Consider the following 26481-nt stretch of genomic DNA (forward strand, 5'->3'; position numbering starts at 1 on the left):
CAAGGCTATACTAAGAGTGATATTACAGTAACTAAGTGATATTAGAGTGACTAAGAAATTAATCAGTCTTTTTTAAGGCTCGCTATTCAAACAACTATTCTTCGAACTAATCAGTCTTTATTAGGACTACCACAAAATCAGTCTTTATCAAGACTTTTCCAAGCTAGGAGTCTAATCGAAGACTAATTTAGCCTAGTTAATTTAATTTAAAATTTCATTCATTTCAAAAATGCATGCGTCCAACCGGAAAGGCAACAAGCCTAAGGCTAAAAATAATTCAATACGGAATAAATCACAATCCGTTATTAAAGATTTTTCTAATAACATTCACGATCTTATAGAATCTGAATGTAAAAATAAAAGACAACGGACGGAATTCCCTTCCGTTGATTCTATGCCGTCTAACAATATTTACGAGATTCTTCCTGAATCCGATTGTAGCGACATAGAAGAAAATTCGTCAAAAATTCCCAAAATGAACGCTTGTCGTTCTGGAAAAAAAAACAACAATTTATGCCACCAATGACGATGATGATTTCCGACTTCAAAGCATTCCGTACTGAGCTTTCTACTTTTCTCCCGGAAGTGAAAGTCTCATTTCAAATCGGACGAAGAGGAGAATGTCGAGTCTTGCTTGATGAATTGGACGATTACGAACGGCTTATTCGATATTTGACCGAGAAACTTCATAAATTTGATTCATATGATATAAAATCAGACAGACCCTTCAAGGCTGTCTTGAAAGGCTTATCAAATGATAAAAGTACTGACGAAATTAAAAATGAACTAAAAGAATTGCTTGGTTTTGCCCCTTCCCAAAAATACTTATGAAAAAAGAGCGAATGGTACTTTTAAACCACGCTCTGGAATTTCCCATGAACTTTACCAATACACTTCAATCGAAGTGATGTAAACAATTTGAAAACTTTAGAAAAAGTACGTTTCATTTCCCACATTAAAATTCATTGGGAACATTATAAACGGCATAATCGTATTGCAAACTTAACGCAATGTCGTCGTTGCCAAGGCTTCGGTCATGGAACCAAAAATTGTCATATGGATATACGGTGTTTGAATTGTGGTGAATCGCATTCGAAAGACGTTTGTCCATTGAATGAAACCACTGATAAATTTTCATGTTCAAATTGCGATGGAAATCATAAATCCAATTATTTGAAATGTCCTATCAGGAAAAAAATTTTAAACGCTCGTTCGCTTAGACAACAAGTCAAATCAACGACCTTAAATTTACAGAACATACTTGAAAATAAAAAAAATCGTTACAAATGCCACGCCTAATTCTTCTAAGGCACTTATTTCTTAGAATTTAAAACAAAAAACAGGTACGCCTGCCAATTCGTCTTCTAACGAAAACAATTTATTGACAGGTAGATCGACCTCATCATCTCTTCTTCTAATGACAGTTACGCTAGTATATTAGGTAGAAATCTACCACTTAATTCTTCTAATGTAAATAATCAAAACACAGGACTGCCTTGGAGTTCATCTTCTAACGAAAACAATTTAATAATAGGTAGATCGGCCAAATCATCTTCTTTTAACGGCAGTTCAAATGGCAGTCAACCTGCCAATATTCCTTCAATGCCATTCGCTTCTTTAAATAAGTTGATTTAGGCGATATAACTGAAAATAAAATGATCTACCTATAAGATAAAATTTTTCAAAAGATCATCCGAATGAATTCGACTTCATCACTTTTTGAAGCATTTCAATCGGATGGCATTTTGCAAATAATAATATAATGGATTTAAAATTTAACAGTGATGTTAAATAAATATTTGAATATTTTAAATTGGAATGCTCGATCTTTAAAATCGAGTGAAGATGAATTTTATAATTTTCTCAAAGTTCACAAAATCATATTGCCATTGTGACAGAAACTTTTCTTAAACCAAATGTCAAATTGAAAAGTAATCCACATTATGTGGTTCATCGATTTGACAGGTTTACTGGATTGGGTGGTGGAGTTGCCATTTTTGTCCAACGGCAAATTAAACATCGAATTTTACCTTCTTTCAATACTAAAGTTATTGAAAGCTTGGGAATCGCAGTTGAAACCATTCATGGAATTTATTTCATCGCTGGAGCATATTTGCCATTCCAATGCACCGGCGAACAATTAACTCACAAGATATCGACCGAAATTTTTCGTAATAGGGGACTTAAATGCTAAGCATGTCCAGTGGAATTGTAGGCAAAATAACAGTAATGGTAAAATACTTCATAATCAACTCTCAGCTGGTTACTTCACAGTTCTTCATCCCAGTAATCCGACTTGTTTCTCTTCCGTGATAAACCCGTCTACAATTGATTTGGTTCTAACAGATCAAAGTCACATTTGTAGTGAACCGATTACACATGCTGACTTTGACTCAGATCATCTTCCTGTAACATTCAGACTTTCCAACGAAGCTATAATTAATCCAATTAGTTCTATATTCAACTATCATAGAGCTAATTGGTTGGATTACAGATCTCACATTGAAAATCATGTGGATCATGAAACTATTTTTGAAAATTCTGCGGACATCGACACAGCAATTGATAATTTGAATCATTACATTATCGAAGCTAGAAATCTTTCAGTTCCCAAAGCTCAAACTAAAATAAATTCTCCTATCATCGATGACAATCTTCAACTGCTCTCTCGGTTGAAGAATGTTCGTCGACGACAATATCAACGTTCTCGTGATCCTGCTATGAAAAACATAGTTTAGGATTTACAAAAAGAAATTAAACATAGATTAGTTGAACAAATTAAACCATATTCTAAACCTTTCTGGAAACTTTCTAAGGTCAGAGGTCAGAGGTAGCAGTTCAACATAAACTGCTATGCACTGATGAGTCTAAGATGAAACGTAAAATCAAGTGAAATTGGTTATGTGCACAATTAGGGGGTTAAAACTCTTTATCTCTTACCACAATCTGTACGGCTTACCACAATCTGTACGGCTAGTAAGTTTTTTTTACCAGAGCAGCTTTTTCCAGAGCAGTTTGGATTTCGTCATGAACATTCAACTACTCACCAACTTGTCAGAGTAACGAACATGATAAAAGCAAATAAATCTTCTGGGTTATCCACTGGAGTTGCTCTTTTAGACATAAAAAAAGCATTCGACAGTGTTTGGCACAAAGGTTTAATAGCAAAAATGTCTGATTTCCAGTTTCCTATTTATTTGATCAAAATGATTCAAAATTATTTAACTGATCGTATTCTTCAGGTCAGTTATCAGAATTGTAAATCTGAATTGCTACCCGTACGAGCCGGTGTTCCGCAGGGTTCGAGCGTAGCTCCAATACAAGATTGGATTTTCACTTCTGATCTTCCAAATCTACCCGTTGGTTGTCAGAAATCGCTATTCTGTGACGACACAAGTCTGTTAGCCACAGGTAGAAATCTAAGAGTGATCTGCAGTCGCCTACAAAGAATTTAAATATTTTCAGTGATTATCTGTTAAAATGGAAAATTAAACCAAATGCAGCAAAAACGCAATTAATTATCTTTCCTCATAAGCCAAGAGCTTCTTTTCTTAAACCAAACAATAATCACATTCTCAAATTGAATGGCTTGGAATTGACATGGTCTGATCAAGCTAAATACTTAGGTTTAACGTATGACAAAAAACTCACTTTCAAGGATCACATTGAAGGAATCCAGGCAAAGTGTAATAAATATATTAAATGTTTATATCCTCTTATAAACAGAAATTCTAAGCTTTGTCTAAAAACAAATTGTTAATTTATAAACAAATTTTCAGACCGCCATGCTTTATGCAGTACCAATTTGGTCAAGTTGTTGTTCCACCAGGAAGAAAACGCTTCAAAGGATTCAGAATAAAATTCTATAAATGATTTTGAAGCGTCCTCCTTAGTTTAGTACAAATGAGTTACACAGACTCACAAATATAGAACCATTAAATGTAATGTCACATAATATTATAAGCAAATTCCGACAAAAATCGATGCAATCTTCAATTGAATCGATTCGCTCTCTGTATTAGTTAGTAGGTTAGTATATAAGTTCCTTTTCCCCATTACACAATACAAGTAGGTTTAGAATTTTCCCTACACAAAAATCTCAGAATTGCGGAAGCAAATGATGTCCTCATGGTAACAACCAAATCATATATAAAATAGGGCTGAAAAGTCACCACTTGTGGCTGAACACCCAATTTAAATCTTAATAATTTAATTTTAACACATATTCCAATAAATAGTTATTTAAAAAAAGGTAAAATGTACATGATAGCGTTTTTCGCGGTCCTTCCAAATACGTGGAATCGATTTTACTGACCATTTTACACCAAAAAAGTGTTTGTGGTCAGCTGTATCATATCTCCAAAAAATCGTCGCAATTTTAGTCAATTTTTCCCATTGTGCATAGATTTATCAGTAGATTCCAAGTATCACCTTCCTGGCACAAATTTTACACCAACTCACTGAACGGTGTTACCTCTGATGTCAACTAATATAATATAATTTCACTTTCATTCTTTCCGCCCGAATAACTGACATCATCTCACCGCAACTGTCGGCACTTTATGGGCCGCATAATAACCAATTGAAAAGCTGACGGTCTTACGTTTCGTACCCATTCTTCATCGGTTTCGTATTCGCATCGATGAAACGCGAGGAAACACTCACCTACACGTGGGTGTGCAGAACCAGCTGGCCCACATCCGGGCCCCGGCTTCTGCTTAGCTTGTTTTAGCAACGCATCCGGCATGTCCTACTTCAACTTATCCGACGACGGGTTTATCCGAGATGCATTCGTTACTGTTCCACTAGCATGAACAAAAGTTTGTGCATGCAGAGAAATTTTCACCCTATTTGGCGGAAAACTTGTTCGCGAATAATAAAATGAAAAATACCTTGGCACCAAAGGCTGATAAACCGAATAGAACATCTTGGCGAAACGGGATTTATCGTACCTGTTATTTTGATTTTCGCACAAGTCCCATTCATATGGGTGAGGGGACAAATTTTACCCGAAACACAAGTCTGGGAATTTAGCGTACAAATCTGAGTTTGAGTCTCCCAATGCACAATAATTGGGACGCACAGAACAAGTTTGGCCATACAGACGTCTTCGAGATATCTAACGGTAATGTCCGGATATGTAGGTACCTCTCGTAGATAAATTTACTACCTTGCTAAATCAACACACCGTAACGGATCTCTTCTTTCTACAAAGCGTGGCGGCTCAATGACTCTGAAGGTGGAATCAAGTAGCTTACAACCGCGATGATCGATTGGTTGAGCATTTTCATTATTCGCATTATTTGAGTGGCGTATCCAGGCAACTAATAACTGGCGTGGAGCAATTTATAAACATTTCTTTTGCGTTGTGAAAATTATTTTTCTCAATCTTTTGCATTTTTTGTGACATGATTTGTGTTCTATTTTAAACACACGTTATTGAAATCTTTTCGGGTTTTTATCTTTTTTTTTTACATCTCGAAAAAAAACTATTACACATTCAAAATTTTTACTACACAGAAAGAAATAATGAAATTTACACGGCATGTGAATCAATAGTAACATGGATTAGACATGGGTTTTGCGATTAGATTTATTGCAACGTACGGGATTGTAAAGTAAATTTACGTTTGATTGGCTGCTCTAAATATAAGAATGTAAGTTTTTTTAATGCACGGACACGGTTTGGAAGCACCAACCTTATACGCCACCCATACTGCTCAATTACATTGTATCATTAGGGGGTCAACTGATAAAATTTTTTCTAAAAATCAATTTGTTGACATTTTTCGCTTTTTTAAGATATGACTTACGATGACTCATGATGACTAACCTTTAAAATAACATTGAACTTGTCCAAACTTTCGAGTTAGTTCTCCCAACAAAAAGCGATCGAAATACCGCTCTCACATTGGTGAACCCCCTTAATTATCGTGCGAAGGAGTACTTTATGAATGGTCGCGTATAGCCCGTTGATCTTTATTGATAGCTCAAGTGTCTATTGGTGCATGCTTCAATGTTTCAGGAGGAATTCAGTAACAGTTTAAACAACGGACAAGAGGTATACTTCTGTAAAAACGGTAGATGCGAGATCTACTCGCAGAAGCCGACTCCTCGTTGAGCTCAATGGGTAGCAAGTTATCATCAATTGAACATTATGGTTATGGAAGCACTTTCGCACGCTACAACACAGGGTTAAATTAGCGAATCATACAAGTTTATGACGCCTAGAGGACCATTAAAGAAGTGAGTCGATGAGATAATATGAACATTGGATGACGTTCCACTAAGCTTTGTTATTATTTATCGTTTTGGTTCCGTTGACGTGAATGTTAGTGCCCGAACTGTCTCAATGACTGTCTGAGGCTGTGAACCATTTCGCGAATGATTTGAATTGTTGGTTAATTTTATCCAGTAGTTAAAATTTAACTAAATCTACGATTCAAATTCAAAGTTTGACGGAAGGAAAGTTATTTGGTTTAAAAAAAATAATAACAAGTGATAATTGCAACACAGAGAACGTAAGAAGAACTTTGAGAAAAATTTACTTTGTTTGACAATGTTTTGAAACTTTATATTGAGGTATAAAAGACAAAAAAATAATATAAAGAACGGGGACGGTTATAGCGTTATGAGATAGTCGATACATTTCACGCAGCCTACCTGGGTTCAACAAAAAACAACAACAAAATTACAAAGAAGTAATAAAATTTTTTTGTGAATTTTTTTTCTCAGTGTCGGAAAGAGCAGAGTTGTTTTTGATAATGACAAAACAACTGCTCGATTGTGAAATTTTAACTGAAATTGAAACTAATTCTCGGTTGATTTTTCATTAGAGCGTATAAGCACAAACGAATTTCCAGACATGACAGTCACGATCTTTTTTTGGTGCACATCTACGGTCCTCCGTGAAACTGGCACCAATAGTGATAAATTGGTTGCACTGCTGAGTTCCCATCATACATCCATAATGCAAATGTCAAACCGTGAGAACCCTTTCGATTCTGTAGCTCATTTGTATATATTGAAATTTTATAGCACACTTTGGTTGAAATGATAACAATGCATCTCGCGCTCCACCAAGCGGTGAGAAGGTACCGGGAACGAACCACATTTTTTAAAAATATTCATAAGCACGTACATGTCTATTATTTATCTTTGGTATAAGCAAGTGACAGTTTCTCTTTAATCACTCTCTCTTTCGATTATTGTGATGTGATTAAAAAGACTTTCTTTGATATCACTATGCTGTTTGAAAGCCGAAAGTTTCGGATATCATTTTATGCAAAGAGTTGAGTGATAAACGTGGAAACCGCTTGGTAATTAATAGAAGATATTTTAACGATATCAAACTAACTAGAGATTATAAGAGGAGAAAGAATATGAAATCATAGAGCCATAGTACTCAAGGAAGAGCAAGGATGTGAAGAATAAAGTGCGGAAAAGTGAGACGTGACAAGGGTCATTTAAGTAAGCAGAAGGCTTCTCGTATCTAAACTTTTACCTTCTACCAGAGGAGTCGAACTTAGGCATCTTAAAGATACGAGTCATCCGAGTCTCTGATATGTCAGAAAGTAAAGGCAAAGGTCGTTTGCCATTTACTGTCCGAGCCGGTTCGGACAGTAAATGGCAAACGACCTTTGCCTTTACTTTCTGACATATCAGAGACTCGGATGACTCGTATCTTTAAGATGCCTAAGTTCGACTCCTCTGGTAGAAGGTAAAAGTTTAGATACGAGAAGCCTTCTGCTTACTTAAATGACCCTTGTCACGTCTCACTTTTCCGCACTTTATTCTTCACATCCTTGCTCTTCCTTGAGTACTATGGCTCTATGATTTCATATTCTTTCTCCTCTTATAATCTCTAGTTAGTTTGATATCGTTAAAATACCGAAAAAAGTAAAAAATTACTGACTGACCAGAAGTCATAAATAAAAAAGTAAAAAGTAAAAAATTAATAGAAGAGAATGTAAACAAAGAGAAACTGTCACTTACTTATACGCCCTTTTGAAAAATTAACCGAGAATTTGCATCGTAGAGATCATCTCACAACCTAAGTAATGAATTCTTACTCGACTGTTCGTTTTTGAATGCTCGATCAATTCGATTGACATTGCTATCATAAATGCAATTGAATTTTCACTATGTTTATGAATGTGTTACACGGTTAAAAGAAAGTACCCAGTATAACGGTGTGAACCGAACGTAATATGGCATATGGTGATCTTGCGCTATCAGAAGTAACATTCGAAAGATGGTTTAAACGGTTCAGAGATATCGATTTTGATGTAAAAAATTACGAATATGGAAGTCGATCAAAAAAAGTTTGAAATCGTTGAATTGCAAGTAATAATGAATTTTTTTCTACCCGAAACCCGGCCCGAACTCGACGGGTACGAGTCGGTTCGGATACAGAAAAGAAATTGTTTATCGGGGTCGGCCGGGTACGGGTAAGGGTTTTTTCATTTTTAACGGGTACGGGTCGGGTTCGGATGCAAAAATTTGGTTGGGTTTTGAGTATTTGAGCCCGACTACCAAAGTTTTTTCGGGATCGGGTCGGGTACGAGTAAAGATTTTTGTTTTTTAGCGGGTACAAATCGGATTCGGGTTTGAAAGAAAATTTATTCTCGGGTTCGGGCCGGTAACGGGCAATCTTTTTCATTTTTTATCGGGCATGGGTCGGGTTCGGGTTCAAGAAATTGCTTACCCGACGATCTCTAAATTGTATTCAAAAGCGAATTGTAGTCAAAAGCAATGTTAAATGTTGCACCACAAACAATTTTTGACCGAAAGAAATTACTCAAAGATACGAAAGATAATCAGTTTTGCATCGAATTGTTACTGGCGATGAAAAATGTATTCATTTTAAGAATCCTAAACGTAAAAATCATGGGATAATCCTGGACAACCATCAACATCGACTTCAAAATCAGGTCGATTCGGCGTGAGGGCAAAGCGCTGTGTTTGATGGGATCAGAAAGGTTTGGTGTTTCACGAGCTTCTAAAACCCGATGAATTTCTTTTTTTTTACTCTTTCGTTTATTACCAGGTAGACTTTATATTTGAAGCTTAACTCTTCGCATAATTTCCAAGTCAAAACCACAAGCTTCCGATTGATATTGAAAAAAATTCAAAAACTGCTTCGTAATAATGGAAAGAGGAAGTAACCAAAGAGAGGCTCTCATTAACCGTTAAAGACTATCCCAGAAAGTATGGACGCACTTTGATTTCGCTGTAAATAATTCACAAATGTTAGATATTCAAATTTTATTCGTTATACTGATAATATTAGACTACAACAACAAAATATTATTCTCAACATTTGCTACTTAGCCATTGTAGACTAACTAGCGCACCTTCTTGCGATCGTTCCTCATTAAATTCCGTACAGACTTCTTGGCGACAAGTTTTGAAACTTTTTTCCAATCTTTTTCGAACTGTTGAATGGTTTCGGCTGCCGAGACATGTTTCCTAAGATGTGCCTTCGTTAATGCCCAAAATTTCTCAATTGTGAACAATTTGGTGGATTCATGTCTTTTGGGACGAAAGTGACATTTTTGGTAGTATACCATTCTACCGTTGATTTCGAGTAGTGGCAAGAAGCAAGATCTGGCAGAAGACAACAGGATCCTTGTGGCTTCGAATCATGGGTAGAAGTCGTTTTTGTAAACATTCCTTGATGTATATTTCGCTGTTCATTGAAGTAGTAGTGATGAAGGGTTTCGAAATCCTACCGCAGCTACAAATTGCTTGCCAGACCATAGCTTTCTTACTAAATTTTTCGACTTCATTCGATGTCTCGGCCTGGTTTAACACTTGCCCTTCTCGCACCGTATAATATTATGGTCCCGGCAAGGATTCGTAATCGAGTTTCACGTAGGTTTCGTCGTCCATGATTATGCAGTTCAAATTTCCAGCAAGAATCGTACTATACAGCGTTCGAACCCTCGGCCTGATCGATGCTTCTTGTTTCGGACTACGTTTTGATTGTTTCTGCTTCTTATAGATTCGAAGATTCAAACGTTCTTTAGCACGAAGAACATTTGACTTCGAAGTGCCCGCTTTTTTGGCCACATCCCGAACTGAAACCTCCTTCTTTTGCTCAAACGCCTTCAGTATTTTTCGACGTTGTTCTGCTGAAAGTCCACGCATTTCGAAACTCATTAGTTTGTTTCGAATAAACAACTGCACAAGTGGTTAGAGAAGTGTGTAAACAATAGGATGCAGCCATAAAAATTTACAGATTCTGAACCATTGCGAAATAGCAGCGGTTTTTGGTTGCGTCCATACTTTCTGGGACAGTCTTTCGGCCCTTTTGTCGTGGGACTATCAAATTTGAACCATGAATTGATCGAAAAACGACAATAATGAGCCAGAAGATACGGCAAAGTAATTTTGTTACACGACAATGCCCTTGCACACAAATCAAAACCGCCGTATGCACCAGATTTGACCAGACGCACTGGCTGAATAGCACTTCGATTCATACGAAGAAGTCGAAAATTGGGAGTTTGATTAGGTTGCCTCGAAGGACAAACATTTCTGTTTACGTGGTTTTTATTTTTATGAAAGGTGATTGTTTTTTTATTTTTCCCACTCCAAATTAGTGTTTTATTTCAACAACAAAAAAACTCTCACCCCATACCGATACACCTTGTATATCAGGAAACGAATCGAAAATTGGTAAGAAATTACCAATTCAGAATTCAGGTTCAGAAATCAAATATGACGTATTTTCTAACAACTTAGAAATATCAAAATTATAAGAATTCTATGTAAAAGGTATGCTACGGCGAAGAAAAACGTATGTAAATTGCCTTAAGAAATAAACGTATTTATGGAAAAAAATAGCAAAATGCATGAAAGTCATTTGAAAAATTTATTGGAATATTTATACTTGCCATACGTTTAATGCAATATCGTACATCCGGCTCTGCAGTGTACTGTACGTCGCAAGGTTAACTCCTATTAGAGAAATACGGACAACAAGAATCGAACATGATAAATAGAAACTAATAATAAAATAATATTAGAGCTATCTCAAACAAGACGAATAGGCAAACAATGCATTAATTCCCAGGTAACCAGTAAGCACTAATAATGGCATTAAAATAGGCCCTTATTACCGGTGTCACTACACGGTGAAAACAAAGTGAAGTGACTGTGACCCTTATTATGAGTATCACTTCACGGTGGAAATCAAGTGAAGTAAATGTAGGTCCTTATTACGGAAGTCGCTTCAGAGACAAAAGTAATTAATTGGATGAACTTGATGTCATCATGAACATCACGCCACCAACATTTTGTTGAAAAAATTAGTTTTTTCCACCACAACGATCACTTCACTATGCGTGATACTGGTAATAGGAAAAATCAAGTGAAGTGACATGTAAGTGAAGTGAATGTGAAAGTGGAAATGTGAACGGTAATAAGGGCCATGTGAACGGTAATAAGGGCCATAGCACTCAAAATGCTTGTAGCCCAATATCTGCAATCTGAAAGCTCATCTGTTGTAAATCAATAAGAATTCAGCTTTCAGAATGCACAAAGCAAAGCCTTGGTGTTAAATTCCTGTAGTGGAATATGACCTTCTGCTTCAACAGACTTCGCAGCCGATTCAGAGTGTACAGAACCATTGCATGGCTGGTGCTACGATTTTACTGACACTACCAATCCTTCCTGGTCGGGGCTCGAGAACATACGACTACTGGATTGTAAGACCAGTGCCCTATGCTTTGAACCGCCAACCCGGGACGAATGTATACCAGCTATGAATAAGCATTATCTATGATGAGCCGTACATTTTGCCTTAATTCAGTCTCAAGTGCGATTGAAATGCCAATTAGATTATTTGTTGTCATAATGCGGCATTAGTATGTGCTTATTTTTTACCGGGGGAGTTATGTTTTTGATTTTTTGACCACTATTTCCGGAACCGGGGAACTGGGAAACGGTATAACTGAAATCGGTTCGTTTGACCAACTAACTAACACAACCTACAAATTTGGAACAAATTTTAACCAAATTTAGAATAATTTTTCCTTTCTTGTATTATCGCTCTAAATGACGGGTTGCAATTTTATACACACTTAACCCTGCATTTCCGAGACCGGAAGTCGGATTTGGACAAAATTCTACACTTACTTAACACAATGCCTTTCATTTGAATCTAAGTTTATGAAAATTGGACCAATTTTTATAAACTTAGACCAGCCGTTTATTAAAAGTTGGAGTGGTTTTTTGGAATTATACAGCTAGTTGAATGTATTTTACTGATTTTTTTTCAGTGTCATGTATAAAATCAAGTTCTTGAAAATTAATTTTTTATCAGCCTGTGATTCCGGAACCGGAAGTCGTATACGCATGAAATTTAATAGGGTTCTATGGAATTGTAAGACCTTTCATTTGAACATAAGCATATGCAAATTAGTTGAGCGGTCTTTAAGAAAATCGAACGCACTTTTTTATTTTGTTGCACATTTTATCCCGTTACTCTGGAACCGGAAGTCTGCTCAAAATTTAATAGCAGACTATGTGGCCTTTCATTTGAATCTGGGTTGAAGAATACCGGTTATGTGGTCTCTGAGAATATCTAGTGCGCTTTTTACTATTCTCAAATCACTGTGAGAACCGACTTCTGAACCGAGACCCGGAGGGCCGAGTGTCATATACCATTCGACTCAATTTGTCGAGTACGTAAAATGTGTGTGCGTGTATGTATGTGTGCATGCCACAAAAATGTGTACTTCATTTTCTCGGAGACAACGGGACCGATTATCACAAACTTAGATTCAAATGAAAAGTCTTTTAGTCTCATAGGTTGCTATTGAATTTTATTCGGATCGAACTTACGGTTCGGGAATAGCCTTAACCCATTTTATTCAACTCTAATTAAAATTAAAGGCCCTAGAGTCCTATAGCCTGCTATTGAATTTCATCTGGATCCGGTTTCCCGGTTCTGGAGATACGGTGTAAAATGTGCAAAATAAATTTAAAAAGTGCACTTGATTTTTTTCAGAGATCGCTCATCCAATTTTCACAAGCTTATGTTCAAATGAAAGGTCTCAGAATCCCATAGAACCCTATCGAATATCATTCGGATACGACTTCCGGTTCCGGAATTACAAGCTGTTAAGTATAAATAATTCATTTTCAGGAGTATACATTCATGACACGGTAAATTCGAGGAAAACATCTTAAACTAGCCATATAGTTCTTCAATTGGACAGGTTTGACTAGATGATGACCAAATACACTGATTTCTTAGCAACGGCAAGACCAATTTTCACAAACTTAAATTCCAATCGAAGGTATTATTTTTTCACAAATAAGAGCAGATTTTTTCCTGATGCAACTTCCGGTTTTGGAATAATGAGGTTAAGTGCGTATGAAATTGCACCCCGCCATTTAGAGTGATAATACAAAAAAAAAATTCTTCTAAATTTGGTTTAAAATTGTTTCAATTTGTAGGTTGTGTTTGTTGCTGATCAAAAGAACCGATTTTAGCCATGCTTGTTCCCTGTTCCCGGTTCCGGAAGTACCGGAAATAATGATCTAAACACAAAAACGGATCTTTTTCTCATAAACAATTTTCACAAATTTAGACTCAAATGAAAGGTTTTATGGTTTCATAGATAACTTTTGTTCGGATACGGCTTCCGGTTCCGGAACAATAGAGTGAAGCGTGTTTAAAATTTTTAACGTCATGTAGAGCCCGAAAATGCAGAAGAAAATGAAGAATTGACTCAAAAAACATTTTTAAACAGCTAGTGTATGCTCAAAGATTCAAATTAAAGTTTTTTTAAGTATCCCTTAGTAATATTTATAAAAACATGAATTTTTTATGGGCACCACTAGGTGTATTAAAACAGTTTTTTTGTCAATTTTTTGTACATTTTGACCTGTTACTCTCGAACCGCTGACTCCAAAACAGAAACACAAACGCAAGCGCACCTCAGAAACGTGTTTGTTCAAGCTGATGCAAAATATGGTGTACTTTTGGCGTCGATTTGGAACTGTTGGCGAGACCTTGATCCTATTTTATACACCCAAGAACAGTATGAGAGCCCCAAAATGAACCGATGCCAGCACGAGTGCCTTGAAATGGTGTATAGAGGCTCAATGGATCAGAAAAGCCATGGTCATGGCGTCGATATTGTAACGGTATGCTTTCCGTAGACTACCCCGAAAAATTAAAAAAATACCAACAGCGAGTGTAATTGCGTATTATTGAAGATTTCAAGACCGAAATCGCTGCAAAGCGGCCTCATATAAAGCTAAAACCACCGATGTAAGGCTCTACTTCCTCCTTAAATCGCCTCACTCGTCGGTTCTGACTCCCCCAGACTATGATCTATTTTCAAACCTCCAAAGTTGGCTTATCAATAGAAAAATAAGCTCGCACAAGGAAATCGTCGACACCGTGGAGGAGTATTTTGCAGACTTTTACGAAAAATACACTTCGGATGGGATCAAAAAGCAGGAAAATTTCTGAAATAGGTATATCTAACTAAATGGGGAAAAAATTATCAATAATTTTTAGTAACGGAGGTATTTTGGTAATCCCAATATATTTTGGCCCGGCGCTCAGATTTCTGATTGTAATTAAAATGAAGCATGAATATGTAACATAATAAATTAATCTTGAACATTCTTAGACACGATGTACTTCATTTTTATTACAACCAGAAGTATGTACGCCGGACCAAAATACATTAGAATAGCCAAAATACCTCCGAATTCAGATTCTCTTTTACATGAATATAGAATCCACATGTTTCCCGTGATATTGTTCATTGAAAGGTGTGCCGTTTACAATTTGCACACACGAAATTCATTCCCAGAACTCGATTTATTATCCGATTATCACTTTCAGGAAGTTTAAAAAAATAATTGAAGTTAATTTTGTCATTTTTCATTTGATTTATTTCGACTTTACATTCGAATACGCAAACCTTGGCATTAACCCTAACCATAAGATTCTGCATGAACTCAGTATCTACAGTTTTTTTTGTATATTAACCCATGTTTCCTTCATTTCCTATATATTCTTTATTACATTAGCTTGTTTCAGAAGGTGCTCTTTCATAATAGCACAGTATTTTTCACGTTCTTTGTGTAGTGGCATCCAGCCAAATCCAACCAGAAAATCTTCTGACCGTCGTCAGCTTTCTAGAGAGGTAGACATTCTCAGTCAGCCTTCAAGAGAGGTAGACAGGCCTTTTGGAGACACTCTTCCAAGAACACCTGTCCATTCATGTTGGTTGCGGTAACGAAAGGTGTACTCCGCTTCTCATAAGTACAAATCGCTTGCCAAATTAATAACTTCTTAGCAAACTTCGATATCTTCCGTGTCCGGAGGTTCTACGGAACATCAAACTTATCTTGGCCCGCACAAACAGGTTTCCTGGAATCTGCAGATAATAATAAGAAAGTAAACGAAGAGAAACTCTCATTGGCTTATGTCACCTTATGAAATGTTCACGTCGAAATCTTGTTTTTTAAACCAGTTCATGTTATATTCTTGCAAAATTATGCTAGGAAAAGTATATGCAAAACCATTGAATAATTTTTCAATGAAAAAAATGTAAGTTTACCCAAGATACAACTATTTTCTCTACCGAAACGAAATCACATTTCCACATTACAACAATTTTATTCAATTTAAACTAGGAATGTGTGTGAAACATTGGAAAAGTTTCTTACTTATGTCCGAATTGTAAAAAAACGCGTCGGTTTTCCTAGCCAATCTGAAGCTTGAAGTTACCGTGCAGTTATGGTAAAACAATGTTCTCTTTCTCCTAACCAAGTCTAGTGGTCCGTCGTACCGAGCAGTCATTTTTCAAACGCAACACAAATTAACAGCACCGGTTTCACATTCAAACTCGTTACCCGCAAAGTCGACAAGGATGCTACTCAATCATCGGTAAAAACCATCAGCCACCATCATAACCTACTTGGTTGCTACCATAAAACACAACCTTACAAGCTAACAAAAAGAAAATTTTCAAGCGTGTAAGGAAATAGCAAGCACATGCCATGAGAAAGAAAATCTCTAGCACCCAACAATGATAACATCCGTAAGTTTCCTCGATCAAATGCGTTAAATGATGCTTCGATGAGGCGTTGCTGTTCACTGAAAAGGCGTAGTCAATTAGTGTGTGTGTATCGAAGTGTCTGCCCATATCATGACCAACCGTAAATTATTATTAATAGCTAAGTCAAGTAACTTTGTCTTTATCTGCTCTCTCCCTCTCACTCTTTTCGCAGCGTCAGTGGACTCATCGGCAATCTTGGAAAGTCTCCTGTGTGCGGTCAGATCTAACCCGTGGCTTTGCATACGACAGCAGGCTGGACGTATGCTGGACAACTGGGAGGATATCCTCGATGCGAAAAAGCGCGAAATGATGGGTGAGTAATTTTAAACTTGGTTAAAGGATACGACATATGCTGTGATCATTGAAGTATAAAGAAATCCATCGTATTGCTATGCGGAAGTTCATTTACTATTACACGAGCTCTAATTATAAACATGCATAGCAAATTGATTTCGTGTTAACTGAATTTTTTTTTCGATATATCAAATAATATTGGATGAAAAGTTTCATGGAAGAGTAACCGAATTAAACATAATCGTTTCCTTGTCCTCTTTTTTCCCAAGCGCAAGGTATCGCATGTAACCATTTGCTCTTTTCCATCATGGCAATTTAACTGTTCCACAAAACATAATATTTAATAATTGGTATTAATACGCGATTTGTTTTGTTGTATTGCACCTAGTTAATGAATGAACTACAATATGGCGAACAATCAACGCTTATCGGTTTTCTCTAATTGCTATTTGAGCTTCGTTCCCACGCATGAATGCACTCGGTTCCGAGTCTTTGAAGTTCCCGACTCGACAAGGAATACAGTTTTCGGAGAAACGGGCACAGAAAGCCTGTTGTTGTGGTCTAATATTATCAGTATATCGAATAAAATTTGAATATCTAACACTGAATTATTTACAGCGAAATCAAAGTGCGTCCATACTTTCTGGGACAGACTTTTCTTTTTTGGAAAGGCGAATATTTGCAATTGAAATCGCCTCATAGCCAGAACTATTGAATATGTTCATTTGGTTTCGTATCTTTTCGTTCAGAGTTTCTCAGCATCTTATTTTCGAAAATTCCCGCCTTTACCTCTAGCATAAAGAATGTTACGATGAAAAGTTGGCCGAATAAGATTTTACGTTAATCGGTCAAACTAATAAAGACTGTCCCAGAAAGTATGGACGCACTTTGATTTCGCTGTAAATAATTCAGTGTTAGATATTCAAATTTTTTTCGATATACTGATAATATTAGACTACAACAACAGGCTGCCGAGACATGTTTCCTAAGATGTGCCTTCGTTAATGCCCAAAATTCCTCAATTGGTCGAAGTTGTGGGCAATTTGGTGGATTCATGTCTTTTGGGACGAAAGTGACATTTTTGGTAGTATACCATTCTACCGTTGATTTCGAGTAGTGGCAAGAAGCAAGATCTGACCAGAAGACAACAGGATCCTTGTGGCTTCGAATCATGGGTAGAAGTCGTTTTTGTAAACATTTCTTGATGTATATTTCGCTGTTCATTGAAGCAGTGGTGATGAAGGGTTTCGAAATCTTACCGCAGCTACAAATTGCTTGCCAGACCATAGCTTTCTTACCAAATTTTTCGACTTCTATCGATGTCTCGGACTGGTTTAACATTTGTCCTTCTCGCACCGTATAATATTTTGGTCCCGGCAAGGATTTGTAATCTTGTTTCACGTAGGTTTCGTCGTCCATGATAATGCAGTTCAAATTTCCAGCAAGAATCATATTGTACTGCTTTCGAACCCTCGGCCTGATCGATGCTTCTTGTTTCGGATTACGTTTTGGTTGTTTCTGATTTATATAGGTTCGAAGATTCAAACGTTCTTTAGCACGAGGAACATTTGACTTCGAAGTGCCCACTTTTTTGGCCACATTCCGAACTGAAACCTCCTTTTTTGCTCGAACGCCTTCAGTATACTTTTATCCAACTGAGGGTTAGCAGGACCTTTTTTTGACCCGTTTTCGGTTTATCCTCAAATGTGTTATCCTCACCGAACTTCCTGATTGCATTACGCACGACTTTTTCACTTACTTCTTCCATTTTTGCTATTTTTCTCAGTGACAGTCCGCGTTCTGTGCACCATTTGTTCACAATTTTTCGACGTAGTTCTGCTGAAAGTCCACGCATTTCGAAACAAACTAAAGAAAACGAATAAACAACTGCACAAGTGGTTAGAGAAGAGTGTAAACAACAGGACGCAGCCATAAAAATTGACAGATTCTGAACCATTGCAAAATGGCAGCGGTTTTTGGGTGCGTCCATACTTTCTGGGACAGACTAATGTTTCAGAGTAAAAATAAACTGTTTTAGTCACTTAGCCCGGGTTGCCGGTTCAATGCATGGGGCGCTAGTCTTACAAGCCAGTTGTCGTATGTTCGAGTCCCGTCCTGGAAGGATTCTTAGTGTCAGTAGGATCGCAGTACCAGCCATGCAATGGTACGCTAAGAATCGGTTTCGAAGTCTGTTGTAACAGAAGGTCAAATCCCACAAAAGGAATGTAATACCACGACTGCTTCATGTTTACAATTTCAATGCGTTGATGAGCAAATAAATCAAATGAGATTTGCAAAAACGCACTAGGTATCGATATATATTTTTTCCTAATAGAGTACTAAATCATATAAATAGCCTGAAAGTACGAGTTCTTCATAATGAGCTCTCCGCTGGTTTCTAACCAGTTTTATTTCCAAATAACTCAACTAGTTTATCTTCTATGAGAAATCCTTTCTACCATTGATCTGGTTCTAGTAGATCATTGTTACATTTGTAGTAAACAGATTACTTAAACAGATTTTGATGCAGATCATCTACCAATAGCATTCAGGATTCCAAATAAAGCATTTATTGCACCACCTTAGAACTAATCGGCTAGGTGGTAGATCTCATACCCGAAGCAATGTGAACCAACAGATTACTTAAATCATTACATGAATGAAATTAGTTTTCTATCACTTCCAAAAACTCAAACTAAATTAAATTCTCCTATCATCGATAATCATCAACTACTCCTTCGTCGATATCAATAAAAACTTTCTTGTGGTCCTACTATGAAATCCATAGTTGAGGACGTTCAATTAAACATAGATTTATTGAACAAATCAAACCACGCTCAAAACCTTTTTAAGGTTCTTTACAAGTCTTCGAAACTTAGTTTCAGCTCTTAAAGAAGGAAATCAAAAACTCCCTGAAAACGGTAGGTAAGGTTAAAATCAACATTTTTTTCAATTTTGAGAGTCATATTGAAATCAATATCTCACACAAACATACAAGTATTATGTCAAAATGACACAACTCAAAAACTTGGAGGCTTTTAAGAATTTTCAACAATTTTATTAAAAATCTTCCCGATGCTACATTAAGACTTTTGTAGATGATTTTACGTGTTCTGTATACTTATTCTCAAACAAAAACGAAAACCCAGGGAAAGTCTCCAAAATATCTTTTTTTCAAATAACTATTTATTGGAATATGAGTTAAAATTAAATTATTAAGATTTAAATTGGGTGTACAGCCACAAGTGGTGACTTTTCAGCCCTATTATAAATATGATTTGGTTATTACCATGAGGACATCATTTGCTTCCGCAATTCTGAGATTTTTGTGTAGGGAAAATTCTAAACCTACTTGTATTGTGTAATGGGTAAAAAGAACTTATATATTAACTTACTAACTAATACAGAGAGCGAATCGATTCAATTGAAGATTGCATCGATTTTTGTCGGAATTTGCTTATAATATTATGTGACATTACATCTAATGGTTCTATATTTGTGAGTCTGTGTATTTCATTTATACTAAACCAGGGAGGACGCTTCAAAATCATTTTCAGAATTTTATTCTGAATCCTTTGAAGCGTTTTCTTCCTGGTGGAACAACTTGACCAAATTGGTACTGCATAAAGCATGGCTGGTCTGAAAATTTGTTTATAAATTAACAATTTGTTTTTTAGACAGAGCTTAGAATTTCTGTTTATGAGAGGATATAAGCATTTAACATATTTATTACACTTTGCCTGGATTCCTTCAATGTGATCCTTGAAAGTGAGTTTTTTGTCATACGTTAAACCAAAGTATTTAGCTTGATCAGACCATGTCAATTCCAAGCCATTCAATTTGAGAATGTGATTATTGTTTGGTTTAAGAAAAGAAGCTTTGGCTTATGAGCAAAGATGCTTGATTTAATAAGAATATTAAAAATTCCATCATTACCAGGAGCTTAAATGTTTTTAAGTTTCCTATTAATTGATTTAATTTCATCAAAATTCGTCTCAATAATGTCATCTTGTGATAACGCTTGGGTTGAAATATGATTATATTTCAGAGAGAATTCGGTTTCAATAGGACTCACAACGTTCAAATTAAAATTGTGGACACTCTCGAACTGCTGAGCAAGTTTTTGAGTATTTGATTTCCTTCCTTGATCTATGTTTAATTTCTATTTCCAAATCCTTAACTATGTTTTTCATAGCAGGATCACGAGAACGTTGATATTGTCGTCGACGAACATTCTTCAACCGAATGAGCAGTTGAAGATTGTCATCGATGATAGGAGAATTTATTTTAGTTTGAGCTTTGGGAACTGAGAGATTTCTAGCTTCGATAATGTAATGATTCCAATTATCAATTGCTGTGTCGATGTCCGCAGAATTTTCTAAAATAGTTTCATGATCCACATGATTTTCAATGTGAGATCTGTAATCCAACCAATTAGCTCTATGATAGTTGAATATAGAACTAATTGGATTATTTATAGCTTCGTTGGAAAGCCTGAATGTTACTGGAAGATGATCTGAGTCAAAGTCAGCATGTGTAATCGGTTCACTACAAATGTGACTTTGATCCGTTAGAACCAGATCAATTGTAGACGGGTTTTCCACGGAAGAGAAACAAGTCGAATTACTGGGATGAAGAACTGCAAAGTAACATGCTGAGAGTTGATTATGAATTATTTTATCATTACTGTTATTTTGCCTACAATTCCACTGGACATGTTTATCATTTAAGTCCGCTATTACGAAAAATTTCGGTCGATATCTTGTGAGTTTTTGCAAATCGCCTTTAAAGAAATTTAAATGTTCGCCGGTGCATTGGAATGGCAAATATGCTCCAGCGATGAAATAAATTCCATGAATGCTTTCAACTTCGATTCCCAAACTTTCAATAACTTTAGTATTGAAAGAAGGTAAAATTCGATGTTTAATTTGCCGTTCGACAAAAATGGCAACTCCACCACCCATTCCAGTAAACCTGCCAAATCGATGATCCACATAATGTGGATTACTTTTCAATTTGACATTTGGTTTAAGAAAAGTTTCTGTCACAATGGCAATATGAATTTTGTGAACTTTAAGAAAATTATAAAATTCATCTTCACTCGATTTCAAAGATCGAGCATTCCAATTTAAAATATTCAAATAATTATTTAACATCACTGTTAAATTTGAAATTCATTATAATATTATTTGCGAATTGCCATCCGATTCGAAATGCTTCAAAAAGTGATGAAGTCGAATTCATTCGGATGATCATTTGAAAAAGTTGATCTTGTAGGTAGATCATTTTATTTTCAGTTATATCGCCTAAATCAACTTCATTTCAAGAAGCGAATGGCATTGAAGGAATATTTGTAGGTAGACTGCCATTAGAAGAAGATGATATGGCCGATCCACCCATTAATAAATTGTTTTCGTTAGAAGATTAACTGCAAAGCGGTCCTGTGTTTTGATTATTTACATTAGAAGAATTAAGTGGTAGATTTCTACCTGTCATACTAGCATAACTGGCATTAGAAGAAGATGATGACGATGTCGATCTACCTATCAATAAATTGTTTTCGTTAGAAGACGAATTGAAAGGCGTACCTATTTTTGTTTTAAATTCGAAGAAATAAGCCTTAGAAGAATTAGGCGTGGCATTTGTAACGGTTTTTTTGATTTTCAGGTATGTTCTGTAAATTTAAGGTCGTTGATTTGACTTGTTGTCTAAGCGAACGAGCGTTTAAAATTTTTTCTTTGACAGGACATTTCAAATAATTGGATTTATGATTTCCATCGCAATTTGAACATGAAAATTTATCAGTGGTTTCATTCATTGGACAAACGTCTTTCGAATGCGATTTACCACAATTCAAACACCGTATATCCATATGACAATTTTTGGTTCCATGGTCGAAACCTTAGCAACGACGACATTGCGTTAAGTTTGCAATACGATTATGCCGTTTATAATGTTCCCAATGAATTTTAATGTGGGAAATGAAACGTACTTCTTTTAAAGTTTTCAAATTGTTTACATCACTTCGATTGAAGTGTATTAGGTAAAGTTCATGGGAAATTCCAGAGCGTGGTACCATTCGCTCTTTTTTCATAAGTATTACTTGGGAAGGGGCAAAACCAAGCAATTCTTTTAGTTTATTTTTAATTTCATCAGTACTTTGAACATTTGATAAGCCTTTCAAGACAGAGTTGAAGGGTCTGTTTGATTTTATATCATATGAATCAAATTTATGAAATTTCTCGGACAAATATCGAATAAGACGTTCGTAATCTTCCAATCCATCAACCAAGACTCGACATTCTCCTCTTCGTCCGATTTGAAATGAGACTTTTACTTCCGGGAGAAAAGCTCAATCCGGAAATCATCACCGTCACTGGTGGCAAAGATTGTTGTTTCTTCCCAAAACGACAAGCGTCCATATTGGGAATTTTTGAAAAATTTTCTTCTATGTCGCTACAATCGGATTCAGGAAGAATCTCGTAAATATTGTTAGACGGCATAGGATCAGCGGAAGGGAAATCCGTCCGTTGTCTTTTATTTTTACATTCAGATTCTATAAGATCGTGAATGTTATTAGAAAAATGTTGATTAACGGATTGTGATTTATTCCGTATTGAATTATTTTTAGCCTTAGGCTTGTTGCCTTTCCGGTTGGACGCAGGCATTTTTGAAATGAATGAAATTTTAAATTAAATTAACTAGGCTAGATTAGACTCCTAGTTTGGAAAAGTCTTGATAAAGACTGATTTTGTGGTAGTCTTAATAAAGACTGATTAGTTCGAAGAATAGTTCTTTGAATAGCAAGCCTTAAAAAGGCTGATTAATTTCTTAGTCACTCTAATATCACTCTTTGTATCACTTAGTCACTCTAATATCACTCTTTGTATAGCCTTGAGAAAGGCTGACTAATTGTTAATCTTTAAAAAGACTGTTAGTGATTCAGGTAGCCTTGAAAAAGACTGATGCCTTGAATCAATGAAACTCTAGGTAGCCAGAAATAAATTCCAGGAGCCAAGAGCTATACGCGTGCGGTGCGAACGACTGTTCAACACCGACTGGTTCTAAATTATCTTTGATTCTCATTATGAACTGTCATTATGCTGTTATTCATAACCACTAAGAAAGCTCTGAACCACCCTTAAAAATGTTTAGATGAGACATGGGGCGTTGGCCAAACTTCCAATGGATTGTTCCACATATAACCCGTATGGGACAATAAGTTGTCTTAAACTCAAAAATCTTAAACTCACCCTTCATTTCCGAAACGGATGAAATCCAAAAATTTTGTATAGAATCACAAGACCTTGCATTTGAATTTCAGTTGATGAAAATCGATCCAACCATCTTGGTGAAAATTGAGTACGTATTTTTATCACACACACATATACATATACAGACTTTTTGTGATCTCGACGAATCATTCGAATGGTTTTCGCAGTGATTGTATAGCATTTCTATATTAGAAAGGCAAAAAGAACGATTTGTCGGTTTTGTTATTTATACCATTATTTCCGAAAGCAGAAGTTTCTTCCATTTGCCCTTTGAATATCAATAATGATCAAAAAGTAGCTTTGAAACAAACCTTAGATAGTTACCTTATTCATGCTGCCGTAGAAAAACCATAGAATCATACAATACAATCATACACGTTTACGTACATCCTGACATTTTCCGAGTTCGTGGAACAGAGTCGAATGGAATATAAAGTTCCAGAGCTCCGATCGAAAATCGGTTACGCCCGTAATTGTATTTTTTTTGTCTATTTTTGGTTTCCTCTTTTGAATAGCTAGTTCAACAGTTTGGCTATTTCCATCATAGCCTTATTAGTAACTTTTCTCGCCGCAGAACGATAGTTCGCCTTGAACGGCATCTGTCTCTTTTTTCTTTTTGAGGTTACGCTTGACGATAATCCAATATTTTTTCATTCAGTGTTGGAAGTCTGATTGTCGTCAGTAACCAGCAATTTATATGGAAGCCCTGTGTTCGGGTCGAAAGTAATATATAAAGGTATAGCCAGTGTTGGTGATTGCTGAAAATTTGATTTTTATCTATATTGTATACAACATTTTCAATCCGGTAGAAGATGCTACAAGAATTCGAGTCTCTCAATGCATGAACCTCGAGAGAATTTTTCTACATTTCTTCGCTCCACTTCATACTCTGAGTATTTCATGGCCCTTAAAGAAAATTTCAGTCTGATAATGATCGCCGCTGTGTGGAATTTATCAAGAGAGAATCGCAAGTTGACAATTATCGCAGAAAATCGAATCGATGATTCGACTTGATGATTCTCATACTAGGTTGCAATATTTAAAAACCCTTGTGTGGAGCATTCACATACATTTTCATAGACACAAATTATACAAAGGTTATATGCACATAGTTCTAACAAGCGGTAATAGTAAAATGATTCTATCGCAATTATCCACTGCCCATACAGAATCGGATCGCGAAACGAGAATAAGCGACCGTTTGTTGCTTCAGAGAGAATCCCCACACCAGCGTGCTAGCCGTTGATTCTCAGACGGTTCACCGAGAGAAATTCGCTCTCGCACTAGTGTCTATTCTATGTTAAATGTACCATGCCGGTTTTTTTGTTGTTGCGATGATTTTCGATTCTCTTTGATGGCACTGATTTAATCGTGGAAGAGTTGCGAGTGAGCATTCTTTGATACGATAAAAGCCATCCTTGAGTATAGCTTTCTTGAAACGCATGCGTAATAGACAAATGCCGTTGGGGTAGAAAATATTCCATGTTTATTTTTAGAATAAATTAATTTCTCGCAAGTTTTTGGAATAAATTCATCATTAGCGATCGAAGTAATTTTATACACACTCACGTATATTGTTCTTGCCTTTAACGAGTTCAATTACCTTGCACTACTTGTAGAATTGTATGTATAAATCATCATTAGTTTTGTTTTAGTGAAATAAATGCACAAACTTCAATTTGAGAAGTATTTGCTCTCTAAGTAAAGATTCAAGCTCTTGTATCGAAGGCCGAATATTTTCACTGCTTGAAGTCCACGGCGATTATATTCCTTCGTCGTGATCCGAAAACCGGAGCATTTTGTCTACTTTCGAACCCGTCTTATTTATCACAACACTATATTGTTTGTCGTCCAGAACGTAAGGTTCATTGTGTCGACTGTATAGGAAGAGGCACATAAGCGAACTTAACAAAGAGTATCGTAAATTGGCTATTAGTCAACAAATTATGCAAGTACTGGCTTTGATAATGACAAAGGGATTCTATAAAATTATTTTTAATATAACAAAACCACACATTGACGCACTTCAACCCTTGAAAGTTTCAAAAACGGTTTAAAGTATACTTCTAATGATAATTTTTGTATCTTATCAATCTTTACTGCAAATAAAAATAGAGTCTTCAGTTATAAGCATTATACCAGATACAATGTAAATTTAAACGTCAATTACCGATCCTTATTTAGAATTATGTCAGAGCAGAAGGCGTCCTTTCCGTATTCACCTCTACTTTGACCTGCTTAAGCTGGTGTTTCATTATGAAAAACGGGACCGCCCTACTTTGGGAAAAGTGAGAGCACATTTTTACACATATCATTCTTTAGTTCCGGAACCGAAAGTCGGAATGTTAGTTCATGAAAATCAATCCTGCTATCTCGGACAAAATTGAGTGCATAGTTTAGTTACACATTTTCCATAAATTTTCTGATTGATGATTCCGAACGCCATTTTCGTTTTTTAAGCCACAGGAGCGAGTGGCTTGCCAAACGATATCTTTCTTTGCGTACTTCAAATTTTTTCGCTCTTCCAGATATCGAACAATATTTCTGTGTTGGGAGTTGTTTATTTATCTTGACTCAGGTTTCATGATTGGGTGACGACCGCGATCGCCCTCTGGTTGACTTGTTTTACTTATCGTCACGATTTGGAAGCACAAGCTTCCCGTAAGTCAACAGTCCGACTAGTGCTTTAGTTCGATGGACCACTGTTGTAGACGACACTCCCAGCTTGCCCACGCTGGAATTCCACTCATTTTGACGTTTTTGCCGGCATCCGGCTTTCGATCCAGTGATGCTGCACACAGACACGTTATTTAAAT

The 26481-nt window shown here is 36.2% G+C and overlaps 1 protein-coding gene across 3 annotated transcripts in view; it reads left to right on the forward strand.

Annotated features, from left to right (window-relative positions):
- The window catches only part of LOC131435357 (uncharacterized), a 78594-nt gene that overhangs the window by 24383 nt on the left and 27730 nt on the right, over nucleotides 1–26481 (forward strand). For all 3 annotated transcript variants that reach the window (XM_058603162.1, XM_058603164.1, XM_058603163.1), the window contains exon 2: nucleotides 16270–16410. In XM_058603162.1, the coding sequence (XP_058459145.1) occupies nucleotides 16270–16410 (141 nt within the window). The remainder of the gene's footprint in view (nucleotides 1–16269; nucleotides 16411–26481) is intronic.

Source organism: Malaya genurostris, chromosome 3 (assembly GCF_030247185.1).
Source record: "Malaya genurostris strain Urasoe2022 chromosome 3, Malgen_1.1, whole genome shotgun sequence".
Classification (NCBI taxonomy): Eukaryota; Metazoa; Arthropoda; class Insecta; order Diptera; family Culicidae; genus Malaya; species Malaya genurostris.